The sequence below is a fragment of the Monodelphis domestica genome, chromosome 1 (assembly GCF_027887165.1).
Source record: "Monodelphis domestica isolate mMonDom1 chromosome 1, mMonDom1.pri, whole genome shotgun sequence".
Taxonomy (NCBI): Eukaryota; Metazoa; Chordata; class Mammalia; order Didelphimorphia; family Didelphidae; genus Monodelphis; species Monodelphis domestica.
This window is the reverse complement of record NC_077227.1, coordinates 333,389,834-333,409,363: the sequence shown is the minus strand read 5'-3', so window position 1 is coordinate 333,409,363 and position 19,530 is coordinate 333,389,834. Positions and strand designations below refer to the sequence as shown.

Genomic DNA, 19,530 nt, shown 5'->3' with positions numbered 1-19,530 from the left:
GAGGCGCGGGTGCTCGGACCCGTGGAACGGTTTGCTAAGATAGTCCAGGGCCCGGAAGACGTTTGACTGTGGGAGATGAGCGGGTCTTTAGGCCGAGTGTCTGCAGCTCTGCTCCACCTGGGGCGCGGGGTCCTCCTGCGGGGCCCGGCACGGCGGACTTGGAGCCAGACGACCGAAAGGAGCTCGAGCTCCGGTGGCTCGGGCTCGGGCTCCACGGAATATCTCGACAAGCTCGTGAAGAAGGACAAGGTGGTGGTGTTCCTGAAGGGTACTCCCGAGCATCCTCAGTGCGGCTTCAGTAACGCCGTGGTGCAGATCTTGCGGCTGCACGGCCTCACGAACTACGCGGCCTACAACGTGCTGGAGGATCCCGCCCTCCGTCAAGGTTAGGCGGGGTCAGAGGGTCCTGCGTAGGGTTCTCCCCGTTGGGTAGCCCTGCCTCTCTCCCCTTCCATCAGGGCTCTTGGCTCTCTTTTGAACGGGAGACTTTGAGAAGCCTCGGAAATTGAGCTGGGGGTGAGGAGGGGGCTGTCCAGGTCCTGCACTGCCGGGAGTAAGGCGGGGCGGTGCCCGGGATCCCTGCTTCTCCCATTTGAGGGGTGGAGGTGGGTGAGGGTTCTTCCCCTGTGAAATGTCCTTGTCTTCTGGCTACATGGTAATTCCGCGAATGCTGCCAGTTGTTGACAGTCTGCTATTGACTCGAGGTTGTTGGAGCTCCGCAGACAAAAAGACAGTTATGTTGCTTCATAGCTTTGGGTTGCCTCTAGGCACCTGGCGAATTGCTGATATGGCAGCCCTGGGAAGCCCGGGCACAGGACCACACTCCAGAATTTGGATTTCTGTTTCTGACTCCCGAGAAGCATCGAGGCTAGATTTGGAAGCGTGATGATTCGAGTTCAGATTCGGCCTCAGATACTAGTAGTTCTGTGCCCAGTTCTTGCCCAGTCACTTAAACCTGGGTTTCTTCATCTTTAAATTTGGGATAATACCATCTACCTCCCAGGATTGTTTTTAGACTCAAGTGAAATCGTAACGTAAAGCGTTTAGCACTATTCCCTCACATAGGAAGCAGTTATATAGAATGTTGGCTATTATTATCATTATCAATTCTAAGCACTGGGAAAGATGAAAAAAAGTAAGAGATTGTTCAGCTTTCAATTTCGTGTTTCTCAGCCTTTTGCTTTTAGTTCCATTAATGCTGATGCTAGATTTGTTATTTATTCCTAGTTCGATATGTGACTTATTATTAGTGTAATTAGGCCAGAAAAAACAGTTCTTCCGAATTTAGAATAAACACCCACTTTGTATGGCACTGTGTTAGAAATACAAAAAACAAGACGAACTTATATCTTATTGAGAGACAAAACATACAGAAAAGTTAATGGCAAGTGTATCCAGGCAAACTTTTTGGAGAAAATGGTTCCCGAGTTGAACCTTCAAGAAAGAAAAGGCTATGGAGTAGTTCAAATGAAGAGGGAATTTATTACAGCATGGAAGACAGCCTGTGTAAGGCCATGGAGAAGGAATGCAATACAACATAGTGGAAAGAATACTGGATTTGAAATCAAGTGAACTGGACTCAAACCTCAAATATATTCCTTACAACCTAATAAGCCTGACAAGTCAGTATTTCAGCCATCACAACATCTCTTCTACATACCCACTTTTTTCCTCTGAGACAGCTGCCATGTGCCATGTGGTGAAGGACCCCATTTCCTCATATCTGGACTATTGCAATAGCCTACCTCAAGTCTTCCCCAACTCCAGACCATTCTTTTTCTCATCTGCCACAGTGATCTTTGTCAAAAACAGGTATACCCATATTATCTTCACCCATTTCAACTCCAGTGACTCTTGATTACTTACCATTATTCAAATAAAAATTCTTTGCTTTTTTAAAGCTCTTACCAACCTAGTCACTTTCCACCTTTCCAGTCGGCTTATGCTTTACTCCCCTCCCCTATACTCTGTGATCTAGGGACACTGGCCTTCTTGCTATTCCTTGACCAGGACACTCCTTACTTTGTGGTTTTTCTATTGCTGTCTCCCATGACTGGGATACTCTCCCTTTTGATTACCTGGCTTCCTTCAAGACTCAGCTGCTTCTCTGCTGCCTACAAAATAACGCTTTTCCTTAAAAACCCCTCAGTTCATCTACTGTACTTGCCAAGTGTCATCCCATCTTGAATGAACTCCTTGAGGAAACTTTACACTAGATAGCTCTTCTTTCCCCCACTTGTTCGATTCATTCAACTTAAAACTACTCTGTTAATTTATTTGCTAGATTTAAATGCCTTTTCAAAATGCTCATTCTTTCTTGACCTTCTGGAGCATTTGACAACTGTTGATCAGCTATTTGATTCTCTCTTATCTAGGTTACAGTGTTTTTTTCTTAGTTCTCCCTGTCTGAACAGTCCCACTTAGTTTCATTTTCTCAGTTTTCATCTGTAACATCCCCATTAACCATAACACCCATCAGGCTCTCTTCCCTCTATACTAATGGTTCTCAAACTTTTTGGTCTCAAGACCCCTTTATACTATTAAAAATTGAGTATCTCTTTGCTCAAAGAACTTTTATGTATATGGGTAGTATCTGTCAATATTTACTCTATTTGAAATTAAACAATATTATGAAAATAGTTTTCACCTTCTGGACCCCCTGGTGTCTGTGTGTGTGATTTTATAAATCTTAAAGCTCTATAGTGTGTGTGTGTGGCATTTCATAAACCTTAAAGCTCTATAATGGAGGACAGCCGGGTAGCTCAGTGGATTGAGAGCCAGGCCCAGAGATGGGTGGTCTCAGCTACTTCCCAGCTGTGTGACCCTGGGCAAGTCACTTGACCTCCATTGCCTAGCCCATACCACTCTTCTGCCTTGGAACCAATACACAGTATTGATTCCAAGACGGAAGGTAAGGGTTTAAAAAAAAAAAAGCTCTATAATGTTCATAACAGAACTTATCTTTATCCCCAAACCTTCCCTTCCTGAACTTCTCTAATATTGTTGAGGATGCCACCATGCTGCCAATAACTCAGTTTTGCAGTCTAGTTGGTTGATTGATTGAGGACTTAGTCACTTATCATCTAGACTTTTGAAGTAGTCTTCTAACTGGTCTTCCTTCCTTAAGTTTCTTCCAATCCATCTTCTATTTAGCTGTGATTTCCCCAAAGTCTCCCTCATTAGAATGTGAGTTCTTTTAGGACAGGTACTGTTTTTTACATTTCTTTGTATCTCCAGCATTCAGTGTGGTGCCTGGCACAATTTAATGATTAATAAATGCTGGGTGACCTATTGGAGTATAATTTCTGGCACAGCTGTACAAATATTGAATAATGAGCCCAGGGATGGATTGTATGGAGACAACATGGCTGATATATTAATAATTATATGTGACATATATAGCTGGCATATATCACCACTTATAGAACATTTATTATAAACTATCCTATTTGAACCTTACAAAATCATAGTATTAGCCAAATTTTACAGATGAGGAAACTAAGATCAAGAGAAGTAAAGTGACATGCAAAGGAACACATACATAGCTAATAAATGATAGGATTTGAACAGCCATATGATTCCAAGTCCATTACTATAAATAGTATATAATATATATATATATATATGTACACACACACACATATATATATATGCATGCATATATATATATAAAGTATATCATAACAGTTGGTTCAGAGTGGTTCACAACCAGAAGATTAGTAATCAGGCAATAGAATTTTTTGGCTTTAGCATCTCATGAAACATTTTTAAAGGATGAAAGGGTTTTGATGTGTCAGTGATTAGACCATAAGAAATGATGAGGTTAATTTAAAAAATACATGGAAATGTGAACTGGACTCCAGGAATTGATGCAGAGTGAAAGGAGCAAAACCAGGAGACTGATACACATTGTGGCACAATCGAATGTAATAGACTTCTCTACTAGCAGCAATGCAGTGGTCCAGGATTCTGAGGCACTTATGAGAATGAATGCTATTCACATCCAGAGAAAGAACTGTGGGAGTAGAAACACAGAAGAAAAACATTTGCTTGATCACATGGGTTGATGGGGATATGACTGGGTATGTAGACTCTAAGTGATCACTCTATTGCAAATATTAATAATATGGAAATAGATCTTGATTTTGATACTTTTTAAAACCCAGTGGAATTGCTTGTTGGCTCTGGGAGGGGGAAGGGAGGAGGGAGAAGGAAGGAGGAAAGGGAAAGGAAAGCACATGAATCATGTAATCATGGAAAAATATTTGAAATTAGTTAACTAAATAAATTTTAAAAACACCTGGAAAGACCTACATGAAATTATGAAGAGTGAAACTGGTAGAATCAGAGAACATTATATATAGCTACAGAAATGTTGGAAGAATAATTTGTATATGTCCATCTCCAGAGGAAGAACTGATAAGTAGAAATAAGCAAGACACACACACACATATTCTCAAACTCTTTATTTTTTATCAAACCTTCTCTAGTGTGGAGAGGGGAAGGAGGGAGAGAGATACTTGAGAACTTTAAGGTAACAAATAAGTAAATTTTAAAAAGGGTGGAGAGAGCTCACATCCAGGTAATCATAGAAAGTATTGAAATTCTTCTTACTTGCAAATTGCTACCTAGGTTCAGAAGAAAGAACAGCTTATTTTCTCCAGCTTTTAAAAAAATGTTAGTCCAAGTAGGTGGAATATTTATTAGATTCTGATTTAGTTTTGAATGGTGTTTAGTAAATGAACTAATTTATCTATGCTAGTCGTTCTTTGTCTGTTTCCAGTTTTAGAAAACAGTACTTATTCCCTCAGGTTAATTACTAAATTTAAGTCTCTAGTGTCCCATTGCTGGCTATTTGTATGTATCATACAAAATTGTCCTTTGATTTCATTCTTTCCTATCAAACTTTTTTTTATTACATATAATCATTTCATATGATGAATACTTGGTTCGTGAGAAATATTTAGGAATAGAAGAAAATATATTTGCTTGATTAGCTTTCTTTCCAACTCATACTATGGCTTTCAGAAATAATCTGAAGAAAAAACTGTTCTTCAAAAAGGATTTGACCTGGATGTAACTTTTAGAAATTTTTGAAAATTTCTTTTAAGTCTTTAAATGTGTTCTTGTAGAGTTATACCTATGACATCTACAGATTAATTGATTGAGACTTTTAAAAGGTTAACTGAGGAAAATAAATGAGCAAAAGAGGAAATAAAATATTTAGCTAATACTCAGAAAAAAGAAATTCTCTCAGAAAAAGAAATTCAACAAACTTATCAATGAACTCCCTAAGAAAAACCTAATGGATGGATTCATAAGAGAATTCTATTAAACTTTAAAGAACAATTAATCCCAATATTATATACACTTTTTGTTTTTTAAAATTTAAAACTATTTTTATTGTCATGTAAAACACACTTCCATATTGGTCATTGTTTTAAGAGCACACTCATACATAATCAAAATCCCCAAATCATAAATACACTGATGTGAAAGATGACTCCAACAGTTAATTTCTTTGGAGCTGGATAGCATTTCCGGTTGTAAGTCTTTCAGAATTGTCCCAGACCCATTGCTGAGAGTAGTCAAGTTTTCACAGATAATCATTGTACAATATTGCTGTTACTGTGTGCAGTGATCTCCTAGTTCTGCTTAATTCATTCTGCATCAGTTCCTGCAGATCTTTCCAGCTTTTTTTAATACTATATAAACTATTTGGGAAAATAGGCAGAGGAAGAATCCTATCAAATTCTTTTTATGACACAAATATTGTACTGATTTCTAAGCCAGAAAGAGCAAAAACAGAGAAAGAAAATTATAGGACAATTTCATTAATGAATATAGATGCAAAAAGGTTAATTGTTTTCAGACTCTTCACCATTTTGGCTGCCCTACTCTGAATATGTTCTTCAATTTATCAGTGACCTTCCTAAATGTGCTAGCCAGAATGGAGCACAAGACTCCAGATGCATTCTGACTTGAGTGCTGTCAGAATAAGATTGCCTTAGCATTTGAGGTTGCTGGGTAATCCCGTTGACTCATGTTGAGTTTGCAGTCCTCCAAAACTTCATGATGGAACTGCTTTTTAGATATATCTTCCCCTTGTGCTTGTGAATTTTATATATTTTGAGGCAAAGTGCTATTGAAAGTTGAGAAAAAACAAAACTTTGTTTTAAAATTATTAAGTGTTTACAAGAAAATAAGTGATTGACTAGTGGTCTCTCTAGTCCTGTAGTCTCTCAGGCCATGAGTGTGAGCATTGTCTTTCATGGTCAATCTCACAGTTTCTCTGCTTTATCTTCCTCTGCTTGTTACTCATAGGTTTTTCTAGCACTCTCAGAATAGCTGTTTCTCTCTCATTTTATCTTCTTTGCCATATATTATCCTTTTCCCATCCCTATCATAATCATTTTAAACAACCTGGATCTTCTCCCAAGGTCAGTGATTTCATCATTGAATTCAGTCTTCTTTATCTCAATTTAGATTCATGTTTGAATTTGACTTTTCTGACTCATTTAAAAGACTATCAGCAGAAAGCTTTAAAAATAACATTTTTTATCTATTTAATATTAAATTAAGAATATATTTATTGTTCAAGTCTAGTCATTGAATGTTCTCTGACTAGCTCATAACTAATATTCATATGTAAACTACTACAGTTATATTTGTTCTTTAATTGGAAATATTTAATTGCTGTGGCATTATTTTGAAAATAAAGTGGGGATGGGAAGAGGGGAAGTTAACTTTATAAATAAAATATGATTTGCTTTTATTTTAAAATTCAAACTTTACTAACCAAGCTCCCTCTTTGCTTTTAGCACTCTTTAGGGTGGGAAATGAGTTATTACCTTAACTCTGTAAACTCATTATATTTTTTAAATGGAAAAAGAGCATACTTTCCAGATGGAACACTCAGAATCTCCTTACCTTGGTTGCTGATTAAGTAAGCATATAATTGTATTTGGTATGCCATGTGTGAAAAGTAGTTAAGTCTTTTCAATCATGATAAGATATCAGCTGGTTGGCACCTTGAACCGCTATCAAGGACATGCTATAACAAACTCTTAAGATAGAGCTATTCCCATTGGTTTTTAAGTAAGATACAAATGGTGATCAGAATCATTTGGTTTTTTTTAAGTCCCAATTTACATTTGAATTTATTCTCTTACATATTAAGGAATACCATGTGATCTAGAGTTATCTCCTCAATAATTTGAAAGTACAAAATTTATAAGTTGCTCTCCTTGGGGCTTGTTTTTTCCCCCTGTTAATTCTTGTGGTCTTTAGTGAAGGAAAGGGCAAACTAAGCCCTTGGTTGCCACTAGGCTGTAAAAATGGCCAATGACAGTAGCTTACTTTCTTATTCAGAAAAATTAGAGAATTACTCTTTGAAAATTGTGAGAAATAGAATTAATTGGTAATAAGCATTTGAGTTTTTTGAGCTTTAAAGTTTTTTTTTAAGTTTTTTGAGCTTTAAAAGAATGATTATTTTCTTATATGTATCAATTTCAGTAACTGCTGGCCCCCAAAAGTCAATTGTTTCATCTAGAGGAACCATTTTTAATTTCATTCCTGCCATAAGTGTCATAAAGTGAAAAGGCATAGAGATGGCATTAGATTTTAAAAGTAAAGTCTAACTTACAAAATCTACTATATAGAATTGTAGAAAGAAATGATTCTTTTTCAGAAAAAACAAAAGTGAGGGTAGTGAGACAAAAAATCCTTTTAACACCTTCATGAGCTTCTTAAAACAAGCTTTTGCTAGATTACTAAAATCTCACAAATATGCATACCATCTCCACCACCTTTTATGTGTTTACTACTTTACTAGTTATGACTTTTTTTCTCCATAGAGACTAAGTTCTCTTATATGCTCCAGATGATAGAGTCAAGAGGTAAGAAGCAAGAAAAGTGACAGGCATTGAGTGTATGTTGCAGGAAGAATATTTATCAAAAGGTTGAAGCTTATCTTAGCTGTAGCTAAACAGTATCAAACATCTAGCTAATGCCTTCATCTGGAAACTTTTATCCATCATGTTTAGAGTTGCATTAAGACAGCTGTAGGCGTTCTTTCTCAGGATCTTAGTGGTATGCTCTAAGTACATGTAGCCTTTTGAATCACTTCTTAGAATTTGAGGCCTGTTGGAGAAAGATAAAGCATTTTGAAAGCCTTTCATGTACAGGAATTTATAGTAATCATGTTTTTGAAATTGAAGTTTTTTTAATATGGAAAAACATGTTGCTATAGTTATTTAGAATAAAAACTTCAGCCATGTTATTGGGCATTTAAAATTTAGTAGATGAAATTAATTCTAAAACTTTAATTTCTGTTTTCCAAAGAACAAATGAAGTGTCTCTTTCTTTATTTTTCTAATTTGTTTTTCTTGTGGATTCTCTGGCCTTTTTAAAAGATATTTAGATATTTCAAAAATGCCTCTTTCCTATTAGAGTTAATGATGTTATGCCATTTCTTTGATCAAATTTCACTTTTACTTGTGCCAATCCAGACTGATTTTGATGTTTGTGTTCTGGATATGTTTTCTATGAAAATACATTTCAGCTTTGACTTAGAAATTGGAGAGGTCAGGAGTGAAATAAGAAAGGGAAGAGAGTGTAATTCATTACAGGAGAGTAATTCATTACGCTCTGGAAAGGCAACATCGCTTATCCTCACAGAATTTGAAAAGTCTTAGAAAGCATTCTGTTATAACATATGAGATAATTGGTTATCCAGTTCTGCTTGAAGATTTCCAAAGAGGAGAAACCTAATTAACTAATGGGGGTGTGTGTGTGTGTTAGTTTTTTCCTGGCATGAGGCCTAAATTTGCCTTTTTGTAGTCCATTCTTTTTGGTTTGGTTCTCTGATTAAACAATAAGTCTAATAATTTCTCCAAATGATAATTATTCATATATTTGAGGATAGAGTCTTCCCTTCTTCAGACTAAACATTCCCAGTTCCTTTAATTAGTTTTCATATGATATACACTGAAGGATTATGACCAATCTGGATGTCTCCTTATAGGTACTCTAGTTTAATGTCCTTAAGTCATGACTTCCATGATTGGACGCAGTGCTCTAGATGAATGAAGTCAAATGATGTCAGAGTGAGATTATCGCTTCCCTATTCCTGGAAGCTGTGTTACTTTGAATGTAGCCCAAGGTTGCATTAACATTTTTGGTTACCACATCGTATTGCTGACTCATATTGAGCACACTCAGTTGACTAAAACCCTCAGATCTTTTTTTAGAACAACTGCTACCTAACCATGCATCATCTATCTTGTACTTGTGAAGTTGAATTTTTGTACCCAAGTATAAGATTTTACATTTATCTTGATTAGTTTTCTTATTAAGATTGGTCCACTGCCTTACCTAACCTGCTAGGATATTTTTGGATTCTAATTCTAGCCTTCCTAGCTTTGAGTCATCTGCAAATTTGATGAGAATGCCTTAAATACCTTTCTGCAAGTTATTGATAAATTGTTAAGCATCATGAGGCAACACACAGATTAATGAGGTATCTTTAATAGAGATTTGTCACACAGATATTGAACTGTTAATTACTCTTTGAATCTAGCCATCTAGCTACAAGTTCCAAATCCATCTAATTGTTGTCCATATCCTTTTTCACAAGAATAGTACAAATTATTTCATTAAAACCTATCTATACTTATGTGTAGTATTCCTCTCATTTGTTTAGTAACCCTGACAAAAAAAGAAATGCAGTTAGTCTGGCTTGGCCTGTTCTTGGTACATTTAAAAATTGGCACCTTCTTATCATCTTTTTAATAATCCTTTCTAGAAATTTGTCAGAATTGAAGCCAAATTAATAATAAACTGGCAGTTTGCAGATATTGTCTTCTCCCCCCACCCCCTTTTAAAAAATCAAGAAATTAGGTGAACACAGAATAGCATACATGTCAGACCTTTGGGAAGGGAAAGACTTTAAAATCAAGCAAGACATAGAAAGAGTCACAAAATGTAAAATAAACAATTTTGATTACATCAAATTAAAAAGTTATTGTACAAACAAAACCAATGTAACCAAAATTAGAAGGGAAGCAACAAATTGGGAAACAATCTTCATAACAAAAATCTCTGACAAAGGTCTAATTACTCAAATTTATAAAGAGCTAAATCAATTGTACAAAAAATCAAGCCATTCTCCAATTGATAAATGGGCAAGGGACATTAATAGGCAATTTTCAGCCAAAGAAATCAAAACTATTAATGAGCACATGAAAAAGTGTTCTAAATCTCTGATAATCAGAGAGATGCAAATGAAAACAACTCTGAGGTATCACCTCATACCTAGCAGATTGGCTAACATGACAGCAAAGGAAAGTAATGAATGTTGGAGGGGATGTGGCAAAGTAGGGACATTAATTCATTGCTGGTGGAGTTGTGAATTGATCCAACTATTCTGGAGGACTATGCCCAAAGGGCACTAAAAGACTGCCTGCCCTTCGATCCAACCATACCATTTCTGGGTTTGTACTCCAAAGAGATCATAAGGAAAAAAGACACGTACAAGAATATTCATAGCTGCCCTCTTTGTGGTGGCAAAAAATTGGAAAATGAAGGGATGCCCTTCAATTGGGGAATGGCTGAACAAATTGTGGTATATGTTGGTGATGGAATACTATTGTGCGAAAAGGAATAGTAAAGTGGAGGAATTCCATGGAGACTGGAACAACCTCCAGGAAGTGATGCATAGCAAAAGGAGCAGAGCCAGGAGAACATTGTACACAGAGACTGATACACTGTGGTACAATCAAATGTAATGGACTTCTCCATTAGTGGCAATGCAGTGATCCTGAACAATCTGCAGGGATCAAGGAGAAAAAAACCACTACCCTCAAGCAGAGGACAAACGGTGGGAGTAAAAACACTGAGGAAAGGCAACAGCTTGACTACAGGGGTGGAGGGGATATGATTGAGGAGAGACTCTAAATGAACACCTTAATGCAAATACCAAAAACATGGAAAAGAGTTTGGACTGAGGACACATGTGATACCCAGAGGAATCATGCATCGCCATTGGGAGGGGTGGGGGTGGGGGAGGAGGAAAAGAAAATGATCATTGTTTTTAATGAATAATGTTTGAAGATGACCAAATAAAATAGTGTTTAAAAGGAAAAAAAAAATCAAGACATTTGCTGATATTGTGGTACCTCTCCCATTTTTGCTGATCTCTGTCCATTCTTTCATTACTGAAAGATGGAGTTAATTTCAAACAGGTGACTAAAATTTATCACAGGTGCTATCATATATGTCTCCTTTCTCCTTATTTATGTATCTAATCATATATTTTGTCATTTCCATTTTATATTATTCTTATAGAGAAAACAGGAGTAAATTGGGAAATGTTCACTTCTCTGCTTGATCTCTGTTGTCAGCTATTGTTCCATCACCCTTAAGCAAAGGCTTAATCCTTAATCCATTCCTTAATCCTTATTTCTGTCAATATATCTTAAAAAACAAACAAACAAAAAAACTCCACCAGAAATCTCTTGATTGTTCATAACTTTGCTGGCAATCTTTAAGCTCGTTTTGAGTTTAAGCACTTCTGACATTTTTTTAAAGGGTAGATTAGGCTGTACTTCTGCTCTGTGTCCTGATTCCAATGAAATAATATTACTTTAAAAAGTCTGTTCATTGTTGAGTTCCTTCTGCATTACATTGGTCTCTTCAAACAAATGCCATTTTTTTCTTTCACAGTGGAATTGTTTCCATTTTTGAAGTGAGGATTCTCCTAAGCTTACTTTCCCTATAGCGCTTTAGTCCATGTGATTCTATATTTGCTGTGAAATTTATTTTTCTAAAATTTAGGCTTCATGTCATATGTGCTTGGTTTTTCTCTCTGTATGTATCACAAATTTGAAGAGGTAACTTCCAATATTTCCATCATTTTACCCTCTACCAGCTAGTACCTTCTAATTAGTGGAAATTAAGTTTAAAGTAAAATTTATCCTTTTTTGGTTCCTCCATCCATTGAAACATAAAATGATTACTATAAAATAAAATTTAAAGTTATTAGCTACTCTGCTTTTTTTTGGGGGGGGGGGAGGTTGCTACAGCAAATGTTTGAATAATTAAAGTTCTATCATTGCCAGACTTGTGGTCTTTTCCCCAGAAACTCTTCATTATTTTCTCCTCTTTCTGCCCAGCCAATCTCTAATTTACTCTAGTGATCAGTCATTTCTATTTTCAGCTTAAGAATAAACTCCTGGATTAGACATCAATATTCCTGATTTGACATCATATAGATATGTGCTTTAAGTTGTTTCTCTGATTTATCCAACATCATGTTATCCTTTTATATTGTCAATGAGTTTTAAGAAACATTTTTATTTCTAAATGAATTGCAAAAGATTTTGTTACAATTCAAGTCATGACTGTTAGGTTTAGAAAGGATAGTAGCATTTATAAATCTGGTCTCTCAGAATAGCCAGGTGTTACGGATTTCAGGTCTTCATGAAGTTAGGGCTATGTAAGCTGGTTGTGTTCTCTTAGTAGGAGTAAGGGGGAAACTATCTTTCCAAAAGATTCATCTTTTATCTTTATTTCCTTTTCTTCATAGGCATTAAAGACTATTCCAACTGGCCAACCATCCCTCAAGTGTATCTTAATGGTGAATTTGTTGGTGGTTGTGACATCCTCCTTCAGATGCATCAGAATGGAGATCTAGTAGAAGAACTGAAAAAGCTGGGAATTCGCTCTGCACTTTTAGATGCAAAGAAAGATCAAGACTCAAAGTAAAAATCCCTGCAAGAATCCTCTCTAAGAAAAGTGCTCTGTGGCTAGAAATGGAATCTTTTTAGTGTCAAAGACTGATTACCAGAACAGCCTTACTGGTTTTTGTTCTCATTTTTGTTAGGAAGGCAAGTCTTTGTACTGACACTAAACAGTATTGAAGTGATTTTAGTTTCTGTCTGGTGTTTTAGGCTAACGATATTCTATTGTGAATTTAATTATAACTACTGTACTGTAATAATTGCATTATTATGTTGACACAGATGTGAAAAAAATCATTCTTTTATCATCTTATACTCTTTGCCTAATGCAAGAGTAAACCAAAAGATTTTGAGTTATACTAGTTATTGTTATCATTTTATCATTGACTCTGATGTTTTGTGTGTCACTATAAAATCCAAAGGAAACATTATATGTAGCACCTTTAAGGAAAATGATGGACAAGGTAAACAGTAATTATTGTTGGGTTTTTAAAGAAATAAAAGAAATTGCCAACATGTAAAAAGTCCTTATGGTGAAGTTTCACAACATTTATTTGTTGTGTAGTATACTTTGATCTTAATAGTAAGTGGACCATTCTTGATGTCCATGTTGAATGAACTATGGCTTTTAAATAGAACTACCTTTTGAAAATATTGCTAATGTGCATAACATTTAATATTTTCATTGATGTTAAATAATATCTGACTTTTGTGTAGGGCCTTAAACAAAGCATGCTTTTATATACTTTATCATATTTGCTCTTCACAACAACCTTTTGGGATTTAGGTATCATAAGTATACATTAGGCCCTTATTACAGGTAAGGAAACAGACTCAGGAATTGTGACTTGCCTGTGGTCACACAGCTAGTATCATAGGATTCAGACTAGGAGACTGATTCTATATGCAGTGTTATTTTCATTATACTACACAACTATTCAATATTTTCTTTTTTTTTTTAAATGTAGCAGTGTTTGTGATTAGTGACTTCTCTCTTGGGACAAATCAAAATCTTATTGTTGGTGTTTATAAGTGTTGGAAATATGGAGTATTTTTAGCCATTTCTTCAGGGTTAAACATGGGATTAGACCGAACAGCATAAAATCCATGATCAAGGTTTATTAGATTAGTCAAAGACTCATTCATATATTTGCAAATGAATTTGCAATTTGAAAATAAAATTCATTTTTAATGTAATTGAGGAAAAATATTTGAATTGAGAAAATTTGTAATGGAACTGAGAAGAAACCATACAGTTTATTGTTTTGTTTTAAATAATTTCCCACAAAGCACTTAACCTTTTAGTACTCTAGGCAGCTCTCAAAACCTTAAACTGCAGAAAATGTATCACTCCCCTTGATTTGGTGTATCCTTATGCCAAGCTCTTATCCCAAACCCCCAAGTCCATTGTCACTTTATATATTATGTCAGCTCAGGGATACAGAAAAGGGCTGTTATAAAAACAGAAGGGGTTTTATCTCATTGGTTCAGAAGTTGAACATTCCTAATTTGGAAAGTTCAGGGTATAGAAGATTCTAGAAAGGGTAAAAGAGCAGAGGCCAGAAGAAGGGTTATATAGTGAATAGAAAAGGCTCATATCAAATTAAAACTAACCCAGAGAACTGGACTGCTATAGCTTACTCTTCTCAGTTTGTTGGGAATTGCTGTGTGGAAAGTGAGAGAAGCCCACCTTCTTGACTTCTGGGCTTCAGTTAAATAGAAAGCACTTCACTAAAAAAAAAAGTTCTTTGAATTATTATATATTACATTGCAATGAGAGTGTGTCTGTTCTAAGGTAGAGCATTTCACCTTATAACTTCAGTAGTTTCTGCAGCGAATTCCTCAGTATATTTTATGTTAAAAAGTATGGAAGAAACTTTTGGGGCATGAATTAAAGAGATGCGAGTTCAAGGCCAACCTCTATAATTAAATAGCCCCCTGACTTTGGGCAAATCCCTCCCTGGGAGACCCAAGTTTCCCTTTTAAAAGGAATGCTTTAGATGTGTGGGGAACCTTTAGAATTACTGAAGAGAGTTGCTGGAGAAAGTGCTTGCTTTGGGTGGCTGGAAAGAGAGGTGAGGCATATAAAAAAATGTCCTCAGGGGCTGGGAAGAGGGAACTGAGCAACTTCCCTAAGGTCCCCATCAGACCTAATATTTTATAGTTCTTTGGGAGAAGGTTGCCCAAAAGAAAAGTTTTTTGCATTTTAATGAGGTTGCATCAATGAACTAGGGAAATGTAAAAAATTCAAGAATAACAAAATTGCAAAAAAAAGCAAAAATTTAATATGTAGATTCCTCATGTCCTTTTGTAAGCCATTTAAAACGTGTAAAGCACCAAAGTAGAAAATAGTTTAGATGTTATCTAATGTTAGCCTGAATAAATTGAGTTCTGCATGATTACAGTTCATTGGGATAATTAAAACACTGGCATATACAAACAATATTATCACATAATAATCCAAAGTAAAAGGCATTTTCTCTGTTTCACAAGTTTAATATAGTTCTTTAATCTAATGATGGCAAAAACACATCATAGCTTCACATTACAGTATTGTAATTTGGAGGGATTTTAGAAGTAGATGTGAGGAGAGGAAAAATGAGGTTTAAGGAATTTATGATTAAATCTTTCCCTTTTCCCTACAACATATTTGAGTAAACAAAAACACATAATTAAACATCTGTTTTCTTTTTTTCATCCTATAATTGCTTTCTTTGTATCTAATATATTGGCATTTCATATTTTCAGAAATGTCTTAGAGCAGAAGATAACTTTAAAGGAATCTTTAAGGGTTTTATTTTATTGGCAATTTGTATTGGAAATTTGTTAACAATTAATATCTTTGTAAGCAATTTTTGAGTGATACTAATAGGTAGTATAGGGTAGCAGGAAGCACTTCAATCTGGGAGTTGTTAGATGGCCTTGGGCCAGTGACTTTACCTCTCTGAGCTTTGTTTTTTTCACTTGCAAAATGGAGTTGAACTGTATGCTCTCAAGTTTTCTTTCTTCCCCTGAATTCTATGAAATTTGTATAAAATTTATGAAACCAAATTTTCTTCCATAATGATTTTTTTCATGTGAAGTCACAAAAACTAGCTTGAGGGGGGCAGTTAGGTGGCTCAGTGGAGAGAGTCAAGCCCAGAGATGGGAGGTCCTAGGTTCAAATCTAGCCTCAGACACTTCCTAGTTGTGTGTCCCTGGGCAAGTCACTTCACCCCCATTGCCTAGCCCTTACCCTCTTCTGCCTTGGAACTGATACATAGTATTGATTTCAAGATGGCAGGTAAGGGTTTAAAAAAACAAAACAAAACTAGCTGGAGTTATAATTTTTATTGTTAACACCATTAATACAATGCTTTTTTTTTTAATCTTGAAAACTCTTGATTCTTGGCATTTTTCTTTTGTCAATTATGCACATAATGCAAGGAGTATAATTAGGATCCTGACTTTGAAAGAGGGGGCAAAATGAATGTGGAGGAGAGAGAATTAGGCATGGAAGCAAACCAGAGGAAGGGTGAGAGGCAATGGAAGATGAACCTGCCTCCATACTCAGAAAAAGATGGTCACAGGGAGAAAGATATAAGGACACCTAGTAAAACTTCTTAGAAAAAAAACCAAACCTTATAAAACCATAAAATAAAGACTTAAAAGATACTTTAGATTTCTAAATGAGAGAATCGACACCTATTTTTAACATGCTGGAACTTTATGGGTCCTAAATATAATGGATGGCAAGAGTAACAGGAACTAGGGATACTTGCTTCCATAGAAGAAAGTTTCCTTTTCCTGTCAACCTGCTTACTGTTACATGGCATCAGTAAGTGAAATTATTATACAGAGACTACAGGAAGCTGGTGATTAACCAACAAAATACTAGGTTGATTTAATTAATCTCAGTACAGAGAATATTTTGATGTTCTAATTTAATAGTTTTAGGGTGGCTACTTTCTGCAGAAGACCCAGACACCTGAATTGAATCAATCAACAATGTAATCACAAAGTGTTAATTACATAGATATTAAGGAATTTTCCTACAATCTCACCATGTGTAAACAAATCATTAATGAATGAATTGGATCTGTACCATTGGCTGAAGGCAAATGAGGGCAGCTAGTTGGCACAATGGAGAGTGCCTGGCTTGAAGTCTGGAAAACTCCTTTTCCTGAGTTCAAATTTGTTCTGACATTAGCTGTGTGACCCTGGACAAGTCACTTAATCCTATTTGCCTCGGTTTCCTCATCTGTAAAATGAGCTGGAGAAGGAAATGCCAAAGCATTCTACTACTTTTAACAAGAAAACCCCAAATAGGGTTATGAAGAGTCAGCCACAACTGAACAAGGCAAATGACACACAGAAATACCTTTGTGCCTTGGATAAAAATAGCAGTCTACCAAGCACTGAAGGAGACATATCATGGTCCAGTGTTGTTATAGTAACTGACTGACTACATTAGAAGTTTGAGGGTTCTAGGAAAGAGGAAGGGAATAAACATTTATAATAGTGTCTACTCTGTGCCAGGCACTATCCTAAGCTCTTTTTAAAAATCTCATTTGATTCTCACAACTCTGTGAAGAAGTTGCTGTTCTATTTTAATAGCTTACACTTTACAGTTGAGCCAACATGTTAAGTGAATTGCCCAGGATCACATAGTTATCCAGCCACCTGGGGCCGGATTTGCATTGTGGTTTTCTAATCCCAGCCTCAGCGCTGTATTCACTATGCCACCTAGCTACCTATAGTTAGAACTGGGCTTCTGAGAGGGAATCACTCTGGGGAAATGAAAGATTCTAGAGAACCGGAAGCAGTAGAAGAAGACAACACATCCATTCAGGAGCAGAGTGACACCTAGGTAACCAATGGTGCTGAATGATAATTACTTAAGTAGATACCTGTGAACCCCCCAAAATGATTTGTAGCTCATCAAGTACCAGGAGATGTCAATTACCACAAGTGTATCCTGCCCATGGATCACACTACCATTATATTATGTTTGAAGTCCACTTTTCGGGGTCCTTGGTGTATTTGTGGAAGCCTGTGCCCTAAGAATGCTTGTAACAACTATTCTTAATTCCATCTTCATAAATTCTTTTGCTGAAAACTATTTAAGTCTACTGATTAATTGTTTTTTTTTAAACCCTTACCTTCCGTCTTGGAGTCAATACTGTGTATTGGCTCCAAGGCAGAAGAGTGGTAAGGGCTAGGCAATGGGGGTCAAGTGACTTGCCCAGGGTCACACAGCTAGGAAGTGGCTGAGGCCGGATTTGAACCTAGGACCTCCCGTCTCTAGGCCTGGTTCTCAATCCACTGAGCTACCCAGCTGCCCCCTGATTAATTGTTAATGAGTAACATACTGTTGGGAGCTCATGAGAGAGCTGGCAAACCAGTGCCTTGGGGATACTTATAGAATCCTGAGAGTAGGAATAGTCCTCTAGGGACCTATAACCTTCCAGTGTGAGTTGGACAAGTGAGCCCTAGAAGGCCATATTAGAAAATATAGGGCCAGTTCGCTAGTTTGTTTTTTACAACTGGTCAGATAGAAGTAAAATGAAAGTAGAGAAGGCAGAATGGTTTGGTGCAATGGTGGGCCAAAACAATTATTCTGATCTGATTTAGATATTCTCCACCCTTGCTTCTAATTAATTTTTATTTTTTATTGTGATATGCAATCAACAAACAAAAAACAGCTGTGAAAGTCTTCAGAATTCTGATCAAAGTAGTGTTCATTAGCAACTTCATTACATTCATGAATTTCCAAACAGATTTCTCATTACTTTCCAATATTCTCTACAATATTTAACATAATATTCTCATAATATTTCTTGAATGATTTTCAGAAGATCACAATATTTTAGAGCTAGAAAGGACTTTAGGGTCTACTGTTCAGTCCCTTCATTTTATCTTCATAGGTTCACTAAACTTAAAACATTTCTTACAAGAGAACATTATAGGGGCAACTTGGTAGCACAATTGACAAAAAAAATAGTTGGGAGGACCTGGGTTCAAATCTTATCCCAGATACTTCCTAGCTATGTGACTGGGCAAATCATTTAAATCCAAATGCCTAACTCTTATTGTTTTTTTTTTGTCTTAGTTCTAAGGCAGAAGGTAAGGATTAAAAAAAAAAAAAGCATATTTTGCACACTGCTGAATGGATTCCAGAAACATGGATTATTGATATTCTTTCCATCCCCTGCTCCCACCATTACAGTGAACAACACAAAGTAATGTGTTTACAATAGAGAATTTTTTCAACCATTGTCAATAAGCAAAAATAAAATTCATTCTGCTGCTGTTTTAAAATTTCATTTATTAGTTTTGCAAACTCCCATCTTCAACTTTCTAATGAATTATAACATTACATTCTGTGAGCATCGAAGGCAGAAGCAAGATTTTTTAAAAGATGCAATACTCCAGTTTTTCATTAGTCTTAGGAAAACTTTCCAGAATACTGCTCTACACTTCTGCAGCAAACTACATTCTGCATCTGATCCTATATTCTCATAATGGTAGTGATATGATCTTCAAATCCTTCTGGAGGTTCATCAAAGTCAGCTGAAGACCTGGACTCATGATGTATTTGATTCTCTGAATACAATTACTGATAATAGATTCAGCTAGATCTTTGGGAATAGCAATTTGAGTTGTAACAAAGGGTTCACCAACATCACCGTTTGAGCCAAAACCTGCGTAGGAATATCCTATGTAACCCATCAACTGATGGTTCCCAACCTCTGGTTCATATACTTCTTGCCGTGTGGATGGATTCCATGCCTCTATTGCAGAGTCCTGG

The 19,530-nt window shown here is 36.1% G+C and overlaps 1 protein-coding gene across 1 annotated transcript; it reads left to right on the top strand.

Annotated features, from left to right (window-relative positions):
- Window positions 1-75: 75 nt before the first annotated feature.
- GLRX5 (glutaredoxin 5) lies at window positions 76-15,791 on the top strand. Its single transcript, XM_001375559.5, has 2 exons — window positions 76-385; window positions 12,587-15,791. Exons 1-2 carry the CDS (start codon window positions 76-78, stop codon window positions 12,763-12,765), a joined length of 489 nt encoding a protein of 162 aa, XP_001375596.1. The 3' UTR covers window positions 12,766-15,791.
- Window positions 15,792-19,530: the final 3,739 nt, after the last annotated feature.